We start from the raw sequence: 22,433 nt of genomic DNA, 5'->3' as shown, positions 1-22,433 counted from the left end.
AATCAAGCTCAAGCTTTATAGACTGTCTCTATCTCAATTAATCAAGCTTTCTAGGGATCTGAAGTTCCTTGGCGTGCTTGGAAATGGATAGAGAAAATGATGGAAACAAGTTTTCTAGCATGTCCAATAAGATTCTATGTAATCATCATCACATTATCTTCGGTGAGATGTGTAGTCATTGTCATGTTATTTTCGATAAGACAACAATCATGTCCATTTTATGATGAGCGTGTCAGCTTATTAGCTAGGACATGAAAGTACTCTGGTGCATAACGAACCAAAGTTGGAGGCTTCAGCTCATCAAGTGGTAATAATTGAGGACTATACAATATTAACCTTGAATATCTACTATTTGAGGTACCATGGTAGTTGCACCACTAAAATTGCAACAAGCCAAACCATCAAAAGATATTTTGGTCAGTGGCTAGCCAAAACTATAGTATTAGTGATGGAGAGATTCAAAGTGTCATTAGTGAGCCGACAAATCCTTGCTAATAATAATTCTTAATCATTTGCCTATCAGCTAAGAGCAAAAATATAATGGCCTCATAATATCGGCTATAAGCATCATAAGAGATGGGAGGCATCTTTAACAAAGAAAATTTCTAGAGGTTTTTTTGTATAGTGCGTGGCTCATATGCTAGAAGACAATACGACAACATAAGGGCCAATTTGGCCAGGTATCTGATGTTATGAATAGCAAAAACCCTCATATGGATTATGGATAATAAGGATTTCAATACTGTGCGGAATAACTGCTAAAAGATCGAAGAAGTGGTGAACTTGGTTTGAACGTAGAGTAAATAATACACGCATGCACATGAATTTCATACAAGTCATAGCTAATAGGCCAATGCAGATCATAATATTAGGAGTCCCATGGAGGTTTCGGCCAGCAGGCCCATATAAGTGCCCTACCATAGAGATGAGATCCATTCAAAGTCTTCTAGAGCTCTTCTGATCCTACTACCATTTGAAAGATTGAGATATGGAGCAATTCTACCTCAAATAATGTGGTTCGACTCAAGCTGTTACAGGCATATAAGAAATTATAATGGCCATGTTATTTTACTTACTTTTGGTTGATATATTTATACAAGCATGGTCACAAGGCTACTATAATAATTTCAGAGTGCTCAGTTCACTCTTGACATAGGCTATAGAAGCCTTCGCCGTTGTATGCCCATGGAAGTTTTAAGATAAATTGATATTTTACTTCAATATTTTTTGATGATGATAGCAGAGGTAGGATGACTGCAATATGCTTCAGGTTTAGGAGGCGGACATGGATGATAAAAGTGAAAATGCAGGTCTGTCTTAAGCCAGTTTGAAGTGGTGAAGGTATATCATCAATGGAGGATCGATTGAAAAGATGTTAACTTCTTGATTTGGAAGTCATCAACCAAATAGTAAGTCTATAATGACGGTATTCTAGTACGGTAACATAACTTATGATGCTTGATTAGAGACTTCATTCAAAGTTAGTTGGCTTAAATAAATAGGTAAGTCTGATCCATATCTCTTGAGCATCGAAGAAGGGCAATGAGCAATATATATTAAATAATATATGCATTGCGTGCGGAACGCTTGTTCCATATTTTGAACCTACCACATTGCACAAGGCAAACATCCCAATTTAATAATGAAAAACTTTTTATGCACAGCTGGTGGTATAGAAAATTTAACGTAGAGTGCACCATCTTATCTTATTGATCTACGTAGCCACCGCTTTTTAACATGCATTTAATATCTATAATTTTTTTTCATTTGATCATTTAAAATTTTGAATGATAAAAATATTTCTGCTCTTTGAAAAAAATTATGATATTTTATATCTATATTATGACATCCTATATATAGAAAGTCATAATTTAATATGCAGGGTGTCATAACTTGATATAAAATATCATAATATACCACAAGATATCATAATTTTTTTTAAAGAGTAAGAACATTTTCGTCATTCAAAATTTTGAAACGAAAAATCAGAACTGTATGCATTAAATACACATTGAAAAGTGGTTGAATAAAAATACTTCTCTCATATTATGATATCTTATATGCAAGAAGTCATAATTTGATGTAAAATGTCATAATATGTCAGATGTTATAATTTTTTAAATTATATTATAATATTCAAAAAATTATAATTTGGCGTAAGATATCATAATTTTTTAAAAAAATTAAAATTTAAAAAAATAAATTATAAATATTAAATATATTTAAAAAATAATTATCACGTGGATCAATCAGTCAAGGTGATGTATTCCGCGTCGGATTATATACACTGTCCGTAGCGCACAAAAAAGCAATTCTTGTATCAGCCCAACGTGATCCAAAGTAGAGGTTGGGCTGCAAACCTAGCCCAAATTGCAACGCTAATAGATGCTTCCGCCGTCACAGGAAGCCCCGAAACCCTCCTTTCCGAGCTAAAACCTCGCGAGCGAGAGAAACGCAGAGGGTAATGGCGAGCGAGAAACCAAAAACTCCCAAGCGAAAGAAGCCTCAAGACCACTCCCCCTCTAAACCCCTCTCACGCCATTCCATCAAGAAGAAGAAGACGAACAGGAGCAAAAACCCAAATCACATGCCTCTCGGCAAGAACAAAACCCTAGCCGAGAAGATGAAGAATAGAGAGGCGGAGGAGAAGAAGAAGAGCGGAGAAGCCAACCGTGATACCGTCCTCCTCTCAACTGCTCCGGCGGCCGAGCAGCTTCGCTTCTTCCTCAACCTGTTTCAATCCGCCAACAAAATCAAGCTCTCTCCTCTCGAGTTGGAGGCCTTCAAAGGTAACCAAACGTCGCTCAAATCATGATAATGTGGCATTTTCCATCAACTTTTCCGATTTATTTATTTATGCATGTGTTTATTTATTTGTCTTTTTTGTTTTACGAGATAAAATAACTCTAGGAATATGTTTGGAATTTTGTGTCTACTTGATGGTTGATCATTTTATTTATGCCCTTTTTTGTTTTGCAAATTATTTGTTGAAAATTTTGGCTGAAGTTTGATAATAGTACTGCACACTGATTTCAAATTTTTTAAAACTATTTTGATGTGTTGTTGAGATATTGATACTGGCTTCTCATTCATTATTTTCTAGTATCAATCCATTCCTTTTTTAATGTATTTGCATTTTTTAAAACTACTAAAAATTTTTAAGGCATCTAGAATCACTGGCATTGCAAATTTACATTCTTTTTTTTTTTCCAACATTTGATGAATAATTGACGCTGAAACATGGCTTCTGAGTGTCTTTGCAATATGTTGCAAACCTTGATCTTCTAATTAAATTATCTATAATTAGGAAGTAATTTGGGGTACATCATCATCATCATCATTATTTGGTGTGATTATGGAGTCTCTTTGGAGAAGCAAATGGAAAATTTAAGTGAGAATCTGGAAAAAATGCAGATACTTCCATGGTTAGACTTGCTGAAGATATGGATCAGGATGTGGAGAATTTGAGCAAGCATATGAAGGCTATTTTTGGAACTTCATGGAAGGAAGTTCTTTGTGAGGGGAAGCTTTCAGAGGGAACAATTGATGCAGGGAGTCCGGCAGTACTTATTATTAGCACATCTGCTTTGAGGTCATTAGAGCTTATCAGGTATAACATCCTCTCTCGAGACAGCACTGATGAATTAGTTTTTGTGAGAGTGGATTTGTTCAGTCCATTCATTATCATTGCAAATAATTCAGTGGCAAGTGATAAAATTATGTTGTCATGGATATTCTGCATTGGTTATCTTACATGTACTTATTATGTAAAGTAACTGATACACAATCAATTAATAAACTTTCTTTGTATACCTAACCAGTTAGTGAACTTTCTTTGTATTCTTTTTATCTGTAACAAAATGACATATTATTGGCTGTATAGAGGTTTGAAACCATTAACAAGAGAATGCCGCCCAGTGAAGCTTTTTGCGAAACATCTGAAAGTGGAAGACCAGGTTAGTTCTTTCCATTCATTTAGCTTTTCATTCAGTTACACTGAACATTTTATTTTCTTTTCTTACTCTTAATTAGTCTTACTATTTCATGAATACTACAGGTTTTAATATCTACTGTTGGTGTTTCCCTTGTGTTTTCTGATTTATAATAGCATTTAGTCAATACGATGCCTATTTTTGGGACTAGTATCCTTTCTTTGTAACTGCTGCCATCTTTCGCGGCTTTGCCATTTGCTTTGTGTTGTATCTCATGTTCTTTGATACAAGTTGCTTGAGCTCGAGCAGCTAAGCTTGTTTTGTTAATTGCCCTATCAGTGACTGTCTTGCTATTTGCTGATGGCCTTAAAGTGCTCTCACATCTTGACATTTACTGTTTAGCATGTAGTTTTTATAGATATAAAAAAAATGATGGCAAGAAGAAAACACAGTAACATAATGATTTGGTACAATCAAAAGGTGCATAAATGGCTTATATGAAATTGTTTATGGATCTTTTGTTTTCTTTAATTTTGATGATCTGCTACTAAGTTGCTATTAATTCATCATTGTTGATTGAAAATTTTGATGCACCTTCTCAATATTAATTTTTTGACACTTTGACTATTTAGTTTGAACTATTTCATTTAAACATACTATCTTCAATTTGGGCATCTGTCACCTAATTTATGCTGATCAACCAATGATTGCTAAATCATAGATTAATGTTCCCTTTTGATGAAATATGATATCTAAGAACGATATTGCAACTAATATAATTTGGCTTTTTTTTTATGTTGCTGGAATTTTTAGAAGAGTTACATTCCTATTCCTTTCCAATGACAAGGAATCTCACTAAGTTAGTCAATGGTCAAACCAAGTCTCCCTGCCAAAAATTAGAACTTTCCTGATTTAGTGAAATAGATAGTTCTTTTCTCCTAGTAATTTCAATGTCCAGTTTCAAACATAACAACTTAAAAAAAAAGTAAAAGAAACTGTCCCTATAATATTCAGGTAAAAAAAAAAAAAAAAACTTAACTCTATTGCCCAAATTTGAGCTGAAGGCTCCTAACCTCTAGAATTATACAATATTGGAGGACCTGTGAAAGGAAGCAAAGGGAGTGGGAAGTAATTAGCAACAGATGGGCAAAGCATTAAGACATAATCCCCCAGTTGAAGAGAGAAAGAGAGAAAGAGAGAAAGAGGGAGGAAGAAAGAAAAAGAGGGAGGGGGGTCCGTTGGAGGGGCCATCGGAGGGCCTCCGACGGGCCGTCGTGGCCCGCAGGCAGCGTTTACGCCCCCTGCGGCTCCATGGCGTGAAACAGGGGCGATCCGCTCCTGTTTTCATTTTTTTTAAAAATCTTTTTTTAAATGCTGTCGGTACTGGGTTTGCTGGCATCACTTAAGTGAAGTCGGCAAATCCCGTGCTAGCTTCATTTAAATTTTTTTTTAAAAAAAATATGGAAAACAAGGACGGATCATCCCTATTTCACGCTGCGGAGCTGCGGGAGGCATTTACGTCGCCCGACAGCCACGATGGCCCATCGGACCCCATCCCTCTTTTTCTTTCTCTCTCTTTCTCTTCATCTCTTTTCCTCTTTTTCTCTCTTTTCTTCTCCAGCACCGGCATGTGCCATTTTCCATACCAGAACTGTCTCGGTTCTCCACCGGTATGGTTCGACACATCATGTACCGGATGGTTCGGCCCGGTACGGCATTCTTTGATCGTCCTTATGTCATGATGCTCTCACAAATCAAACAATAGTAACTATGTGACTGTTGAGTTCCTTTTGCAAAAATGGGAATGAGGATGAGGCCCTAGTCAAACTTGATGAGCAAGAGATACCAAAGAGTGATTAGTTACATTATTCAACGTCTATTATACAAAATAATGAGGATATAGATGAAGATATGTCTAATAAAATTAAGTTTGGTTAGATGAAGTGGAAGATGCTTTTGGTGTAATATGATGTACGCAAGCATTGGGGACATGAGAGAAATATGGGATCATTGGAGATATAGGATCAGGTGCAATTAAATATGAGTGCAAGATAGAAACTCTACATCAAAGTGATTTCAGCTAAGCAATAATTATCCAAACAGGAAATTGTTGTTTATTTCATGATGAAAATTTATATTTAGAAACCAAGTAGAGCAAGTCTGATCTGAATTAATGTGTCATAATCACAAAATAAAAGAGATAAAGTAGCTTAATATTCAAGGACAAGACTATTGCTAGACATTTCAGCACCAAGTTTTAAGCTCTTACTGTCTTTTGGTGTGGATGTTTCTTTTATTATATGATATTGTCATCTATTATTAAGTATAAAGATATTAATAATTAAAATATACATAAATCATCCATATATTCCTAATAATTAGTCAAACCAAGGGTGGGATATCACGTTATTGCTCTCAAATTTACCTGCTTTTGAATGAGATTTTTGTAATCTTTAGAATCTCATAATACGGAGGAAATAACAACCAAAGTAGGATTAGGAAATGGTCAAGAACATGTGGCTCCAGAAAGCCTTAAATCTTGTAATCTCCAACTAATGTACCGGCTCAAAACTTGATCTACTCTTTTTATGTTTATTTTGGGCTTGCATGGCTTGTAATATTGTATGATTCAAAATGATAGGCAATAAAGAGACTCCAAAAATATAACAAATCATATGTAGTAGAAATGAGAATGTTGGCAGGGATGCATTGTTAAACTAGAACGGATAGAGTGAGGAGTTATAGGAGTTGAGAGTCAGTGGTTTCCTCAATTAAGAATGTCCCTATGCTAAATCATCGTTCATATTCAATTTTGTATGCATGCTTGGGATTGGATCTTAGCTTAATTTTGTAACTCTTGATTTTTACTTTGTAGGTTGCCTTGCTTAAGAATCGAGTAAATTTTGCTAGTGGTACACCAAGCAGGTATTTATTTTGGAGTTTCGTATTTCAGTCTTGGTTATTCTCTAATTTTTGGATCACAGATTTTTTTACCTGTATGTATTGCAAACTGGCACAAAAAATGCACTAATTTTACATAAGCTGTTAAGGCTGCCGATGCCATGGCCTTTCCTTACCCCACTGACATACTATTGACTTGTGAAGCCCAACTGTTAGTCTTATCTTCTGGAGTCTGGGATTATGGTCCACATGGTTGAGCAATAAAGATTTGTCGAGATTTATAATCATCTAAAAAAGCTTGTTTTAGGTTTGTATTGCCTCATGCTTACCATGAGGCTTCCTAAAAAGGCTTAATGCTGAAATTATGTAAATGCATTGCTGCATGCCCCGAGACAAGGCTCCATAGAAAGTCTGGAGGCTTCTTGATGAAGTTATATGGAATTAGGCTCATTGCTTACAGAAACTTATTTGATGCAAATTCACAAACCTTATTTTTTATGCCTTGTGGGGGGGACATGTAAATTAAACACTGATTATTTTCACAACAAATGTACAAAATTATCTTATGTTCATTTTTTAGTGATGTTTTATGTGGGCAAAATGCCAGACTTTGCCTTGGGTGTCATATGCACGAGTCATATGCTAATATATACTTGCTGACATGATCACTGATATATACAAACATATCTCTAATATAATAGATATCTTTTTAGATGCATAAGTTGGACTCCTTGAGGCTTGTGCCTCTTTTGTATGTTGGGACTTATTGTCAAGAAGGTTCCATGGAAGGGTTAAGTACACTTTTATGAGAGCTATGCTATTCAACACATGATTGGAAAATGATATGAGCAGTCCATTAGGATTTCTTATTCTAATGATTTTTAATATCTAAGGATTATGTTCTCACATGCTGTCCCAACACTGGTAAAGTACCAGCACCATACATGCCAATACATCTAAAACATGTATATTGGCATGCTAATATATTCTATTTATAACTTTTTTCAGTCCTAGGTTACTTTTAATTGCTTTCTATTATTATATGGGCATATTTTAGATTTCAAACTTTTTTTGAGTCATTAAAATAAATCTAGTATTATATAACTTTAATTGGCTGGTATGGGGCATACTGTACCAGCTCTATGGGGCATACAATACCAATCTAGCATGGGGTGTATCGTACCAAGTCAGCATTGTACTGATATTCATAAGTATGCACAAAGGCTCAGTGTGTCCCAAAATAACACATGGGGGTGTACTATGTGTCTATCCCAACACTGTACTATGTGTCTTTATGGGGGTGTACTTGACAACTTGACCATATCGATGAGGAACTAGTATGGCATCTGCAGCCAACACTACATGTTGCAGGGTGTAGAACGGACACTATATATTGCGCGCAATAATTGTTGTTCAATGGTACATTTGGATATGTATTCTATTATCTAAAGAAAACTATTGCACTTAGATAAATTGCAAACAACGATGAAGACAATAGGTTTAATGTTTAAGATAAATGCTACATGAACATACAAATTTGATGAAACATGTAACGATGACCCAAGTGAGAAGTATACATACATAAATGATAGAATGATATCGGGTATAATAGAATGTCAACATGGTTTTCTGATATCTTATGCAATTTCAAAATAATGTGGTGCATATTGAAGATATAGTTTCCATGCTATGTGATGAGTAGTTTAGTTCACGACCTTGTGGTTCATACTAAGAATGACCAATACTATTACAATAACATCTATTAAGGCAAGATGAAGATGATATCATGGGTAGCTATCACATGGTACCAGACATGATTTTGGCTTAGTGTGGCATGAGCTACACATCTGAATCATGGATGTTCTCTAAGAAGAGCAATGAAACCATAAGAAAAATGTTAATAGGTCCTAAATGAAACCATATGGATGTGACAGTAAAGATTTAGAGTACTGAGTACATGTGGCTGGTCTTCCTTTGGATGTATTTAAGGCCATTCCTAATAGCCTCCATCTTAAATAGACATGCTGAAATGACCAATAGTGCTTCTTCAGACTTTTATGTTAGAATATTTGTTCCCTTCTTGTCTTTATTTATGATGTCCTAGAAAATGAGAAGTACCCATGGTCACCGACATTGGCCTGAGTTCTGTGATTGACATCCTAGGTTTTGTTGTTTAATCCAAACTCTGTAGTTGACACTAAGCTTCACTTGGACTACATCTGTAGAACTTCACCAGTGCCACATCTAGTGGCCCTATAATCGTTGTCGCTACTATTGCCCTCATATATGAACATGGGATTTTGCTTTGTGAAGGGTTTAGTTTTGGACTCCCATAATCTGCCATAGAGACTAGGATAATATCGATGACTCAGAACTGGATCTTGTGTCTGTCGGTTGGTGGTACGAGTCGATATGCTCCTGTATCGAGCACGAACGGACACTGAAACGAGGGATGAATAGGGAAGAAAAAGAGAGAGAAAGAGAGAGGGGGGAGGGAAGAAGAGGGAGGGAAGGAAAGAGAACCTGGTGAAGACGCCGGTGGTGGCCACCAAAGGGCTGTGGAGGCCGTCGGAGGGCCATCGAAGCCTCCCCATCTCCACGGTCTTTCATGAGAGAAAATGAGAGCAAAGAGAGAGGAGAAGGGAGAGAAGATGAGGGAGGGGAAGGCGGTGGGAAGGCTGTTGGTTGGCCATCGTGGCCACCAAATGGCCCAAAATAGCCCCGTGGTCACTGTGGGTTGTTTTCGACCATCTGACGTTTATCCGATGGCCCTCTGATGGCCTTCCCACTATCTTTCCCTCCCTCCTCTTCTCTCCCTTCTTCTTTTTCCCTATCTCTCTCTCTCTCTCTCCTCACATCTCGTGGAGGATCGTGGGGCCCTGGAGGCCTCGGTAGCCCTTTGGTGGCCTTGATGGGCCACTGCTGGCTACCGCCGATCTTTTCATTTTCTTCCCCTCCCCTCCTCTCTCTCTTCTTCTCTTTTCTTCTCCCATGCTCCATTTTTGCCGGCATTCTGAATCTAACACCCGAATTACACTAGTTAGCTGTTGATTTGGTTCAGTACACCTCAAACTATCCAGTTTGGGGCTCTTTGGCGAATCATTTTTTAGGATTCTTTTGTGCAACTAGAGACGTTACCATTTAACAAGTCCTTTATGCTATATTGTTAGACATTGTTCACATGGTGAAACTAAGATAGGTTGCTCACAAATTAATATGGTTGTTGAATTGTCGTCATTTGCTGTGGAGAAGCGGTAGCTCTAAATCTTGAACATCATCATCACATTTTAGGCTCTTAGGAATGTGCTGCATGCTCCACTTTGTTGCCCGTTGGTTGACATCCTTGATCCTTGCCTCTGGAAGCCTTAGGTGGATTATCGGCTTCATTAATATACCTTGTAATTTATTTTTAATTTTAATTCAATTCCAAACTAATTAGAGTGATAAATTTTGAAGGTTCTTAGAGGTTTTCAAAACTTTAGTTGGTGAGATGAACAGTTCTGATTAGGGGGGAAGTTCTGTTCTCTTTTAAGGCCCATTCTTTTGTGGGTAAATGTGATAGGCAACTTTCCCATGGACCAACTTACCCATATTCTGATGCTTTTCAAAATGTGTAAGTTACTTCCATGGATAGCATTTACTCATGAAATAAGAGAAAAATCTTACTTACCTAAAGGGTGGCTAAATCATTTTTTCATTAGGCAGTAAAGTAGGCATTTAATGTTATTCCTAAAATGGCCCATTCTTAGTTCCAATTTCTTCATCATTCCATGCCCAATTAATCAGTCATCCATTTTCTCTAAATTTAAAAAGCATAAAGGGTACTATGAAAAATATGGATAAATTTTAGTAATTTACCCAGGAAAATAGTAATGCAAAAGAATATGGGTAAATTATTTTTCTATCTAAATATTGCCTAAGAAATATTTACCTAAGAAAATATGGATTCTCGGGTAATTTTTTTTACCCACAAAAGAACAGGCTGTTATATTCATTAATTGAACTATTTTAAGCATGTTCAAAATGGTCATAGCTAGGTTGGTTTATAAAGGTTAAATTTATTAAAATTACCATTCATTGTTTCTTCCTTTCTTTGTATAGAATATAACAAAATGCATTTCATTTCACCTTACATGCCAAACTGCAGCTGCATCTTTAGGACACCGTCAAGCCTAATCACCAGAATTCTGTCTTTCTTTCTTTCTTTCTTTCTTGCTTGTCTTGTCTTGTAACAAAAATATTTTGCATATTAATGTAAATGCCTAGCTGAAGCTGCATTCTTAGGACCCTCTCAAGCCTAATCAGCAGAATGTGAAGATAACCACAAATTCATCCATCCTGGCCAGTTTGCATTTATATTTAAGTCTAGATGTAGATACTATGCATTAGATCTTTGTATAAATATTTATATTTAGAATATAATAAATGATTTATATCCTAGAGCAATTTAAAGAATTAAATCCTTCCTAATGTATGTCACCGCCCACCTGTATATCTCATCTCCCATTTATATTATGAGATCCACTGAATCCTATCAAGCATTCATGACTTAGAAAATCTAATAGATGGGTTCAATGATTTGCAGTATCCTCCTCACACTATTGTAGAATCCGGTGTTTTCTTCTTTACTTTATGTCCTCAGTGATTCTTGGTGATTCTTGAATGTAGACATCTAGAGGCAATCTCTTGAATGCACACATAGCCCCTGGTTCCTTTCTTACTCTCAAGCATTCAAATGCAATAAAATTCATTCTCATGCAATTTACCGAGCAAGATGAAACATGGAAAATTTTGTAGCAACAGTATATGAAAAGATTGATGAGAGAGGAAGGATCCAATTAGAATTGTTTAAGTTAGAGGAGGCCTGAGAGTTGGATTAGTTGAGAATGGAGTGATAAAGGGCTGAATCAAATGGTATAAGCATGTGCAATGAAGATTTAAGGAATCCCCAAGGTTATCAAATGTATGTGATCATGAAATATGATAAGTCCTAAGCTCTCTAGTGAAAAATGTGAGAAAGAATAGGGAAAGAAATTGTTGCGACCACACTGGAGGTTTCTGATGACCAGAGGGTAGAAATGCATAAATACAATACCAGATATCTCAAGATGATCGTACCTTGGAAATATATTAAGAAATATGATGACACTCTTCAATAATCAATTCTTATTTATGCTAGGAAGATCAATTTGTTAAATGTCTTGACACCCATTCAGTGTTATGATTGCAGCTAATTTGTAGTCTATCCAAACAAAAGAGATAAATAATGTAACACAGTAAGTTACCTTAAATGGTTCACTGGCTTACCACATTGTGGTCTACCTTCACAATTTAAATACATCAAAACACTTCATTGTATATATTAGAAAGAGTGAGAATGAAACAAAGCACCCTTCACACTTGGAGGGAATAACCCTTTTCATTTGAAGATATTGTTCTCCCCCTTAACAAGACCACATCAAAGAGGTGAACATGAGTTAAGCGTCATAAGAACACTTGAAAAGTATTAATAAAAATCACTAAGCAAGAAAGTTAAGGGACTTTATTTAGTAGCAACTTGAGACTTTCTGTTATCAAAGATGAATGCATATCTTTAGTAAATGCTTATGAAATAGAACTCTTTCCTCTCCCATTATCTTTGATCTCTTTTAAATCTTTGTTGCACAACTCTTGCTTATTAGTTCTTTCTTAAACCTAAAGGCCTCTTAATGTAGTTCAGAGTCGGGGGTCCAAAGTCAGGCAAATTTATCATAAGGGATCTAATTTCAGTTATAAAATTTTCGGATTTCTTTTGTTATTTCTGTTTTTAGGGGATTAGTGTAGCTCTCTAGGCATCAGCAGCTGATATTAAATCTCAATCATGGACAGTTTTTGCAATGTTGCACTAGCTTTATGCACCACATCCTATTCAAGTCAGCCTAAGAAGGTGGTTGAGAGTGGCATGCACCTGCAGTAAAGAGAACATATAGGGCATCTGGTCTCAGCACATTTGTTGGCAGCAGTAAGAAGGTTGTAGCATTATTAAAAGAAAAAATGGAGAGAGGAGAAAATAGGGAGAGAAATAAAGAAGAAACAAATCAAGGAGACATGAAACAGGAATGAAGTTGAAAAAAGAAAACTAGCTGCCTTGGTTGGACAGGTCTGTGTTGGTCATCTATCTCGCATGTTCGGGGCTTTGGATGACAGGAAGACTTTAGCATTAGTTGAATTTGTTGAGATCATTTTTGGCTTAAGAAGGGAGGAGATGGAAGATGTGTAGGGGATTTTGATGGATTAACAGAATTTTCATTTCTGTCTTTCTCATTCTTTCATCCCGACTTTCTTCTTTGGGCTCAAGGAAACACACTAGATCATTGCTTAAAACCTGACTTGAATTTTGATCACATCACATATTTCAACTCTAGATACTTTTTTGATTTGATTACCTAGATTGCTACCTTACGTTGTTTTTTCTTCTCCTCATTTTCCCTCATCTCTCATTCTCTCGTTAAGAGAAAAGTATATTTTGTCTCTTTCCTTTTATCTCTGATATTTCTTGTGCTTATGTTTGCTCCAATAACCTTTATTCTGTAGGTCTTTATACGATGATCTTAATTTCCTGAAATAGTTAGATCCTTGTACAACATTCTTATTTCCCTAAAATAATTTTTAAAGAAATAATCTATTGACCTGGCATCTTGGTAGGGTTGCCTGAGCCACAGGTAAATGAATGTCTCTCAGTTTTTAGAGGCATGATGATGAACACCTAGTTAGTAATTCAATATGCTTGATGCCCATAGAAGAATTCAAGCCACTCGACAGATTAATTTCTTATCTATTAAGTAATGTAGGTTGATAAATATCAATTGCAGTAAAGGCTGGTAGCATATAGATGCATTGTGAAGCATTAGTTGATTTCTTAATGTCCAGCATGAAAACTGTGAGACATATTTAAGATGGACACTTCTGAAAATCAAAATGCAGCTATGCCAAGATTAAATCACCAATAACTTGTTTTGCTCATAATCAAATAAATTAGTGACAGTTAAGACGTTTGCCGATTTATATTATTTTATGGATTAAACATGCAAATTCTAAATCAGAATTTACAAAGTTTGTAGGATAAGGATCTAAAAAATCACTGTATTGAATTGCAACTTTTTATGGGAATAGAAATAATACAATGTCTGTAATGAATATCTTTATGGCCTATAGTTACCCATGGGAGATACCTTTTTCCAATGTTAAAGGTTTTATTGGTTGATCCACTTAATCCATCACACACAAACATCTAAAGGTTGGCTCAATATAACCATGTATTAGGATTACTTGCTTGACTAGTTGATGGTGGCTGTTCAGGGTAAACTAGTATTATCTATCTAGGTCAATACTGTAAAAAGTTAATAAAGAAAAACAAAAAGGGAAGGGCACTATGTCCTTATTTATATTGGAGAAAATTCTCCTTGTGCTTATGCTGACCTCTCCTTCTCTTTGCTATTGTTGCCAATGTCACCAAGACTAATTGCTTGAGCACCCTTCAATTTGGAAAGCTTTCCTTTGCATTCTTTATTGTCTTCTTGCTTAACCATTAGTCCTATTGACAACAGCAAGAGATGTTGCCTCGAGCAGTTGAGGCGGGACGTCTTGGGTTGGAGGTGGCGAAGTGCTCTAGAGGCAAATTCCTTGTCTCTTTTGAAGCTTTGAACCTCCTCATAGTTGAAGACCCTCGCTAATGGGTTTGCTAGGAAGGAGCCAAATCCTCTTGATGTTGGCAAAAGCAAAGAGGCCATGTCCATCTCTGACATGAGAAAGATGATTGTTGTTTGTGGGCAAGGGGGCTAGGGTAAAAATATGTAAATAAACTATAAACCAGTTGACTTGAAGTTGAATGGCGGACACATGACTTGGCAACCAATGTTGTTTGACCCCAACCGGTCTGTTTAAAAAACATTATAGTTATGTTCTTAAGTCATACCCAGAACAATGTAAAGGTAGATAAAATTGGATATAATTTCAATGGTAGTTGAAATGAATGGTTTAGCAATAGCAGCATGTCAGTGATGCTTTGTTTGGGAATACAAATCTTGCCCCTTGGAGCAAATCTATTAGGGAGATATTGGATACACATTCGAATTAGTTGGTGATCATCAAGTCAAATTCCCCTTACTAGGAAAGGTTTTATGTGGGTCATGACTTCTCATAGGCTAAGCAATCTATTGTTGATTACTTTTGAAATTAGGGCACCTTTGATTATGAGACTTTATTGGCAAGTGTTGGAAAAAGGACCAATATATATTACAAATTGAATTTCATATGTCGGAGATATTGAATTTCATTAATTTACCTAATATTCCATGGCATAACTGTGGAGGTAGATATCATTTACATTTGATGTGGATAGCACCAAAATTGCAGTATGGCTTGAATTTGTGCTCTTGGAGATCTGTTTTCATCTTGAAGTTGAGTTACTCATTTTACCATGAGAAGATTCATTGAACTTTTGAGCTTTTGGTTTTCCTATTTTAACAATAGTTAGGTTGATCTTGTTTTTAATTTACTAAGCTTAATGTTGTTGATTTTGATTGTGCTTTGTTTGGGGCTCAAAAGAACTAAATCCATCATGCTTTGATTAGGCTTGGAAGGCTAAAGCTGACTGAATTTGATTAGGCTCAAAAAAATAAATCCACTGCTTAATTTGACAAAGATCAGATGGCTAACTGGTTACATTATCTAGACTTAGGATTTCATTACCTTTTCTGCTTTAGAAACTAAACCCATTGATTTGGCTTAGATGCAAAGGATTATTGTAAGTAGGGGTGCTATTGGATAAACCCGGACCTAGACCACTGGGGATTTTGGATCTTTTGTTCCATATCTAGTCATTGAAGGATTATGTTAGGTCTGGTTTGAAAAGAAAAATATCATAAGATCCATCATGTCTTCAGGTCGAGTGTAGGTATGTTAAATCTGTATCTTGCTCAATGTGCATTGGGTTCGGGTCTATGCGGATTAGGTCCAGGTTCCCATCAGTTGGGAAACAACATAACTTGAGCAAAGCAATTAGTCAAGCTAAAACCATCCATGATTTGATTACTTAATCAATGAAACATCCAATTACATGCTCAAAAAAATAAATCATGGACAATAAGCACTTGATCATTAACTGTATAAGAATTATTGGCTAAAATTTGAAAAGATTTGACATGAAAAACAAATACCCAAACATGTTCTAATATGTGATTGTTTTTATTCTTTCTTCCCAATTAAGTTACAAAACAATGTCTCATATGCCACGAATTTAGAAATTGAAGGGTATGTAAATAATTGGTCAAGAGGGGGTCTGGTTGGGTCAAAAAACCTCAAACCTAGATCCCATCTGAAATTTACTTTATACCCATACCAACCCTTTTACAGGTCATCAGGTTTGGTGTGAGGTCAGTTCCTGGTTGGTACTGAGTTTGCAGGTTAGTGACAGCCTTAATTCTATATAAGAGGATTTACTCATTTGCATTTCGTGTAGAGCTACCAACCTTAGATAGTCAGATGGAGTCAGCAACAATTCCTTGTTGTGGTTCTAAAGTCTAAATATAATATGAATATAAGTTCCAATAATTCACCTTAAGTCCATTAATTTAAATTTGGTATGGATTAGGTTCCTAAGCTTTCAAGTAGTTCACTGCCATGGGGACTACCCTTCTTGGCTAATCACTTCTATTAAAATTTATTACGGATTAAATCTTAGCCCTTCAGGGAAGGATCACCCACTATGGAATGTGACTTCTTGCTGACAACAATTCCTTTCTCTGTTTCTGAACCAAATGAGTAGGAACCTAGGTTGTGGATTTTAAATATTATGTCTATGATATCAGATTTTGATGCTGCCTCACCATTTGAGATTCAAATTTGGAGTAAACCAAATTTCATGTTTTAAATAATCCAAATGGTTAGTGATTTAATTTGTTTTAGTTTGCCTCAAACTATTGACCTTGTGGAGTCTGCCTTGAAATTAAAATTTGTATACCACATTGAGAACTAGTTTCTATTAAATCTGGCTGAAATTGATCGAAACTAAGTTTCAAGAGTTAGTGTTAGCTTTGTTTTAGTCAAAATTTAAATCTTGGTTTGATATGCCTTGTTGAGCTTCTGACTCACACTTTAGATATGAGATCTTAACACATGCAATGCATGTGATTAGTTGTTAGGGTTTTCCCCCCTCAAAAAAAGGTACATATAAATTTTTTATTTAAGATTTCTTAATTCTTTTCCGAATTAGATTTGAGAGTTTTGGTTTTTCAAAAGAAGTAAGTGGCTTAAGAAATGTAGGAGCGGACCATGATGATCCCAACATGGTCTAGTTTTTTTTTTTTTTTTTTTTGGGGAAACTTTTTCTCAGATAAACCTATTTTTTATTTCTACATGATAGTTTTACTTGGAGTCAAGGCACTTCTGTTAGCATCCTGAGATCTTTTTATCCCCTCCCAGTCCATCTGTTCTCAAAATGCTTAGCTTCACTGCTCTTGCTTAGCAACCACTAAGACATCACATGATGGTGCACTGAACTAAGAACTAGCCAGAAATCCATACCACTTGTGGACTATCCAGAAGCTTGGGAACATAATCCACAAGATGGTTGGACTGAAGGACGTGAAGTGAAATCTTTGGAATCATAGTCTATAATTTCTTACTGCACTTGAACTTTGGTACTGAAAGGGAGAATGTTCCTAGCTTCATTTTTATGATCCCTAGTTGGTGACCTCTTCGAAAATGTATCATCTAATCCCAGCTAAACCAACTTTGGACTGTCTTTTTGAGTCCAATTGACTGACATGGATTTAGTCCTTCAAGCTTAGCCAAATAAATTGAGCTTTGCTTTTTGAGGTCTGGTTGTGCAACTTGGGTTAGTCCATTGAATCTTATGAGGCAATGACTCTAGAATTTACAGTCCAATTAGAACAAATCATGTTTGGTCTTCAACCTCATAAAAATCATGGTGTGTTTAGTCCTTCAAGCCTAACCAAAGCAAGATTGACCTCCCAAACAAAATTGATCTCCACATATTGAAACGAGGTAAACACTAAGGACATATTTGGTTGGGGGGGAGTTGGATGTTGGAATGGGAATGAGTGACTCTGTTCTGCCATTTGGTTGGAGGGGGATTTCCATTGCCATTCAAATTCCAGTGTGAAATGGGAATAATGTGCCAATTCCCTAGGATCCAATTCCTGCTCTCCCTTAGTATTCAAAGTCCATTTCGATTCCGATTCTAATTCCGGTCTTGAACCAAACATTTCGAGAGATATGGTCATTTTGATTCCCATTCTAATCTATTCAGATTTCAATTTCGATGCCGGTCTCGTATATTGTTTGGGGGATTAGGACTTTGTAATGGAAATGGGAATCAGTAACTCCTATTCTAGCTATTTGGTTGGGAGGAGTCCCATTCCTATTCTGATTCTAGGAGGGAATGAGAATGTCCCAATCCCCTAAAACTCAATCCCCACTCTCTACTAGAATACAAATTTCATTCCGATTCTTATTTCGATTTTGATCACAAACCAATCACGTTAGGTGATATGGCCATTCCGATTCTTACTCCAATCCATTCCAATTCTAATTCTAATTTTGATTTTGGTTGTGAACAAAACATGTCCTAAGTAGATTGACCTAGGTATAAGTGGAAGATTGGAACTTTAGAAGTACAATCGACCTTCACTCGTTAATTGAGTAGATTAAAATTTTCTTCAATGTTCTTGAGGGAATGCTTATCAACTTTTGATATTATCCAATCCATGGTTCGTAATACTGATATTAGTACCCATATCAGTACTATGCTTGTATAGTGTTGGTGTGGGTTGGTTTGTGGTATTGACACTTGATACGCCCCCTGTACCGTGTATTGGTTTGATATTTGTGTGATACATTATGTGGCCAGTATGGTGTGGTATAGAAACCATGATCTATACTAAATGATTTTTAATTCGTGTGCACTAGGGGTATGTTCCTAGTTTGGCCACAAGATGTTAATTAAATTAATATATATGATTATTATTTTAAATTTTGTCCTCATTTAGAGTTCTGAACTAGTCTGCCAATTCAGGGTACCTAAATTGCAGGGTTAATGGACAGCAGATTCTGGAATCCATAGACCCGCATAAACTTGGACCTTTTGTCACGGGATGAGTTTGTTGGGTTCATTACTAAATAATTGAACTATGCATCCTACATCTGCTTATAAACATTCCCTGCTGTGGGGCAGATTTGTGATCCCTTTTGATACATTTGTTAGATAGCATAAAGTTAGGTACTTTGTATGAGTGAGAACATTAGGTAGTAATGGTATAAACACTTGAGCATCATGGTCATTTTTCATGGTCGCCATGTCACTATCACATTAAAATGGACTAAACCTTTTGGCTAAATTCTTATTTAATTCTATATGGGAGCTGGCAGGAGAAATGATACTCAAGGCTACTTTTGAGGAAAGGAAGCATTTAGAAAGTGATCTTTTCAATTATATATTTTGAACTGCTTTCTTCCATTGTTGAAACAGTTGAAATGGTTCAATAGGTTCTCCATTGGGTTAGTAGCAAATGAAAAATTTACCGAAGTGGAGAAATGACATAAGAACTAGGGCTGCAATTTGGGCAAGAAGGGTTGTCATAAAGGTCATACCTCACCCAACCCAACCAAGAAACTCCCAGCACTAAACTGAACCAACTCCAAGATTTTGTACTTAAACACAACAGGTTCACTTTGTTAGGGCATATACAAGAAGAGCCCAGTTTAGATTAGATTTGGAGATTTGTTGCAGAAAGTATGGGTAAGTATAGGTTTAGAGGAGTCGTCAACTTGGGTTGGAAGCCCCACAAAAGTCAGGGTTTTGGTTCACGTTGGATCAAGTTATATTTCCTGTTATGAAAACTTATGTTGGGCCAAGTATGGTCAGGTTAGTCAAGTTTCCAACCTAAATCTGACGTAGGTTGAAATACGGTTATCATTTTTCAACCCAAGTGTAACCTGGTCGGGTATAAATTTGTCCAGCCTAGCCACTATGGGTTGGATAGAGTTGGACACCACTCATAAGATCTACTGATTGTAAATTTTCAGTTTCCAGATATTGGTGATACAATTAAGAGCATGATAGCTTAGGAAGATTAGTCAGTGGGATGGATTTCCTGGTGCATTTTGTCAAGCTATGGTTGCAGTGACCGTGTTCCAGTATAACATATTGAATATTCAATATACAACCAATCTGTTTCCATTTGCCAGTCAAATATTGAGTATATCTTTGTTACTTCATGATACCTTACTGTAACTTGAGCTCTCAATGTTAACTTGCTACGCTTGGAAGCACATGGCCTATAAGATGACCCCTCCAGTCACTCTCGCACGCTAAAGCACGGAGAAAAATAAATATTTCCCATCTGGTTAGATAGGATGCCCCCTGATTTGTCTAGATTATTTCATTTTGGGTCTAAGTAGCATTTCTTCTACATGCTAACCATATATATATATTTTTCTCTCCAGGATCAAGAAGTTAATTGACATGGATGCGTTGTCCCTTTCACGCTTAGCGGTGGTTGTTCTTGACATGCGCAGAGATGTCAAGGGTTATTCACTGTTGACACTACCACAAGTCAGGTTTAGCTGAGTTTAAACATTTCCAAGTCCTTGCATTGTTTGAGGTCTAATTGAATGCAGCTTAATGGTTCATTTTTTGTCTTTGAATTTTGTTTTTGCAGTGCTGAGTTTTGGGATTTGTATAGAAGTCATTTACTTCAAAGACTTCTCCAAGGTGATGTGCGGATATGTTTATATGGAGCGATCCCTGGTGATCAGATAAAAAAGGTGGTTAAGGATAATAATTGATCACCAGCCTATTTCGTACATGTGAATGCAATTTTGTTGTAGTGGTTCACATTTCCTTCTGTAGAATATTTTTTAGAAGACGTTTGTTGCCTGATCTCTATAGCTTTGTTTTAAATCAAAAGTTACAATTCGGGTAACTTTGTATGAAAGTAATATTTTCATGCCTTCCTGGATGCTTCCATACATTAATTAGCTTGATTCATAAATTGAAACTTTATATATTTTGAAATCTAATAAATATGCATGTAATATGTTAATTTTGCATAATTGTTTATCCATTGATCGTAGCAACTATATAGCAGACTATTGCAATCGAATCATGGTGATACATCTATTTTCACAATCTATATTCTTTTTATTTACTTGTTTCATTTCCATTAATTTTTGATATTCAAGTTTTGCATTTTCAATTCCCAGCAGTTGCTCTGCTCTTGCTTCTACATCTGGCCTTCTTCAGACCGATGGTCCAAAGTGAACTTGTTCATTCTCCCCATTTAAGAAATTTGGGCTAAATTTATGTTTGCCCAACTCAACCAAAATTGTCTGGTTTCGTCAGGTTACTACCTGCATCTTTTAAATGGTGTGGCTCAAATTGTGACACATCCTATGGTTGCAGCAGAAGATTATGCAATAATGATAGAAATGGCCAAAATTTTCCAAAAAAAAAATAGAGAATCATGGGGAGGGTATGGAAAGATGAGGATGTTTATTTTCCAAAGTCCTGTACATCAAGATGCTGTTCTGCTATATACCAAATTGGTGTGTGGGGGTTATGTCTTGCATGTGATGTAGGCATGGAGATATCATTACATAGAAATATGACATCACAAGTCAGTTCCATTTTAATTTGAATAGCTTGACGTGGAGAAGGCAACAGTGGGAGGTATGCATATAATTTGATGCTAGCACAGCAAAGCACCACCAGTTCAATGAAGTCACAGTCAATTATCTCACGAGATATTCAAAGTAAAATTATTGAGACTTAATAATTGGAAGCCAGAAAGGCACCCGATAGAGATTTTCTCAATTCTTTGTGTACATGGCTTTTTCTTGTTTCTTGGTAATCATTTGATGAAAGCAAGATGATGGTGTACTAGAATTTGAGAGCGGACAATATGATGCTTGACATTGCAACCATGGAGTTGTATCCAGGTAGTGCATAAGAACAATCAAATCGTAACCATTTTAATGGAAATGCCACAGTCATTAGAAAAAGATTAAGTTACGAATCTCCAAATTAAATAGAGAGAACTTTTCCCTGCGCTTTAACTCATTGTCTCAAAAATTCTTCCAAGTGACAATAACAAGTCCATGAATCATTGGAGTTTTATCTTCTAGGAGAACGTACAACAACTCAGCTATTCAATTTTGTAATAATCCACCAATAAATATGTGAGAAAAGGATGTTAAAGAGTTCTAGGCCTCGAATTCAATGAGGGAACTTTTCTTAGTATCCGTTTATCTTTCTCTTTCTCAGCTATGGCTTTGTCGCCACATGGATTAAGACAGTCTAACTACTCAAAAAAGTGGCTTTCCTTTCTCTAATCCTTTGTGGTCTTTTGCTCGATCGATCTACTAAAAAGGCTCATGACATGGTGCGTTAGGTAGTCTTACATGTTGGAGGCTGGTACATTGACGAAGGGGAGAAGCAAGCATAATCTTATGGTGAGATTTCTTGGCTGATAAAGTAGAAAGGACATTCATAAACATCTTTGTTTAGGTGCAGCTGGTGGTGTTTGATTAAGTTCTACA

At 36.2% G+C, this 22,433-nt stretch overlaps 1 protein-coding gene across 2 annotated transcripts; it reads left to right on the top strand.

Annotated features, from left to right (window-relative positions):
* Positions 1-2,353: 2,353 nt before the first annotated feature.
* On the top strand, positions 2,354-20,850 carry LOC105035440 (uncharacterized). 2 transcript variants are annotated; one of them, XM_010910996.4, is made up of 6 exons: positions 2,354-2,789; positions 3,415-3,610; positions 3,884-3,956; positions 6,808-6,857; positions 20,340-20,448; positions 20,555-20,818. In XM_010910996.4, the coding sequence occupies exons 1-6, from the start codon at positions 2,465-2,467 to the stop codon at positions 20,558-20,560; spliced, it is 759 nt and encodes a 252-aa protein (XP_010909298.2). In that variant the 5' UTR covers positions 2,354-2,464; the 3' UTR covers positions 20,561-20,818. The 2 variants fall into 2 exon arrangements, with proteins under 2 accessions (XP_010909298.2, XP_010909297.2); XM_010910995.4 differs by having other exon boundaries at positions 2,356-2,789; positions 20,340-20,453; positions 20,555-20,850.
* Positions 20,851-22,433: the final 1,583 nt, after the last annotated feature.

This window comes from Elaeis guineensis, chromosome 9, assembly GCF_000442705.2.
Source record: "Elaeis guineensis isolate ETL-2024a chromosome 9, EG11, whole genome shotgun sequence".
Taxonomy (NCBI): domain Eukaryota; kingdom Viridiplantae; phylum Streptophyta; class Magnoliopsida; order Arecales; family Arecaceae; genus Elaeis; species Elaeis guineensis.
This window is presented reverse-complemented; position numbering and strand designations above follow the sequence as displayed.

Excerpts from the sequence above, each read along its gene's own strand:
- LOC105035440 (XM_010910995.4), top strand. The coding sequence starts at position 2,465 with ATGGCGAGCGAGAAACCAAAAACTCCCAAGCGAAAGAAGCCTCAAGAC. Across the intron at positions 3,957-6,807 it reads ATCTGAAAGTGGAAGACCAG|GTTGCCTTGCTTAAGAATCG; the intron begins GTTAGTTCTTTC and ends TTTACTTTGTAG. Across the intron at positions 20,454-20,554 it reads TTGACACTACCACAAGTCAG|TGCTGAGTTTTGGGATTTGT; the intron begins GTTTAGCTGAGT and ends TTGTTTTTGCAG.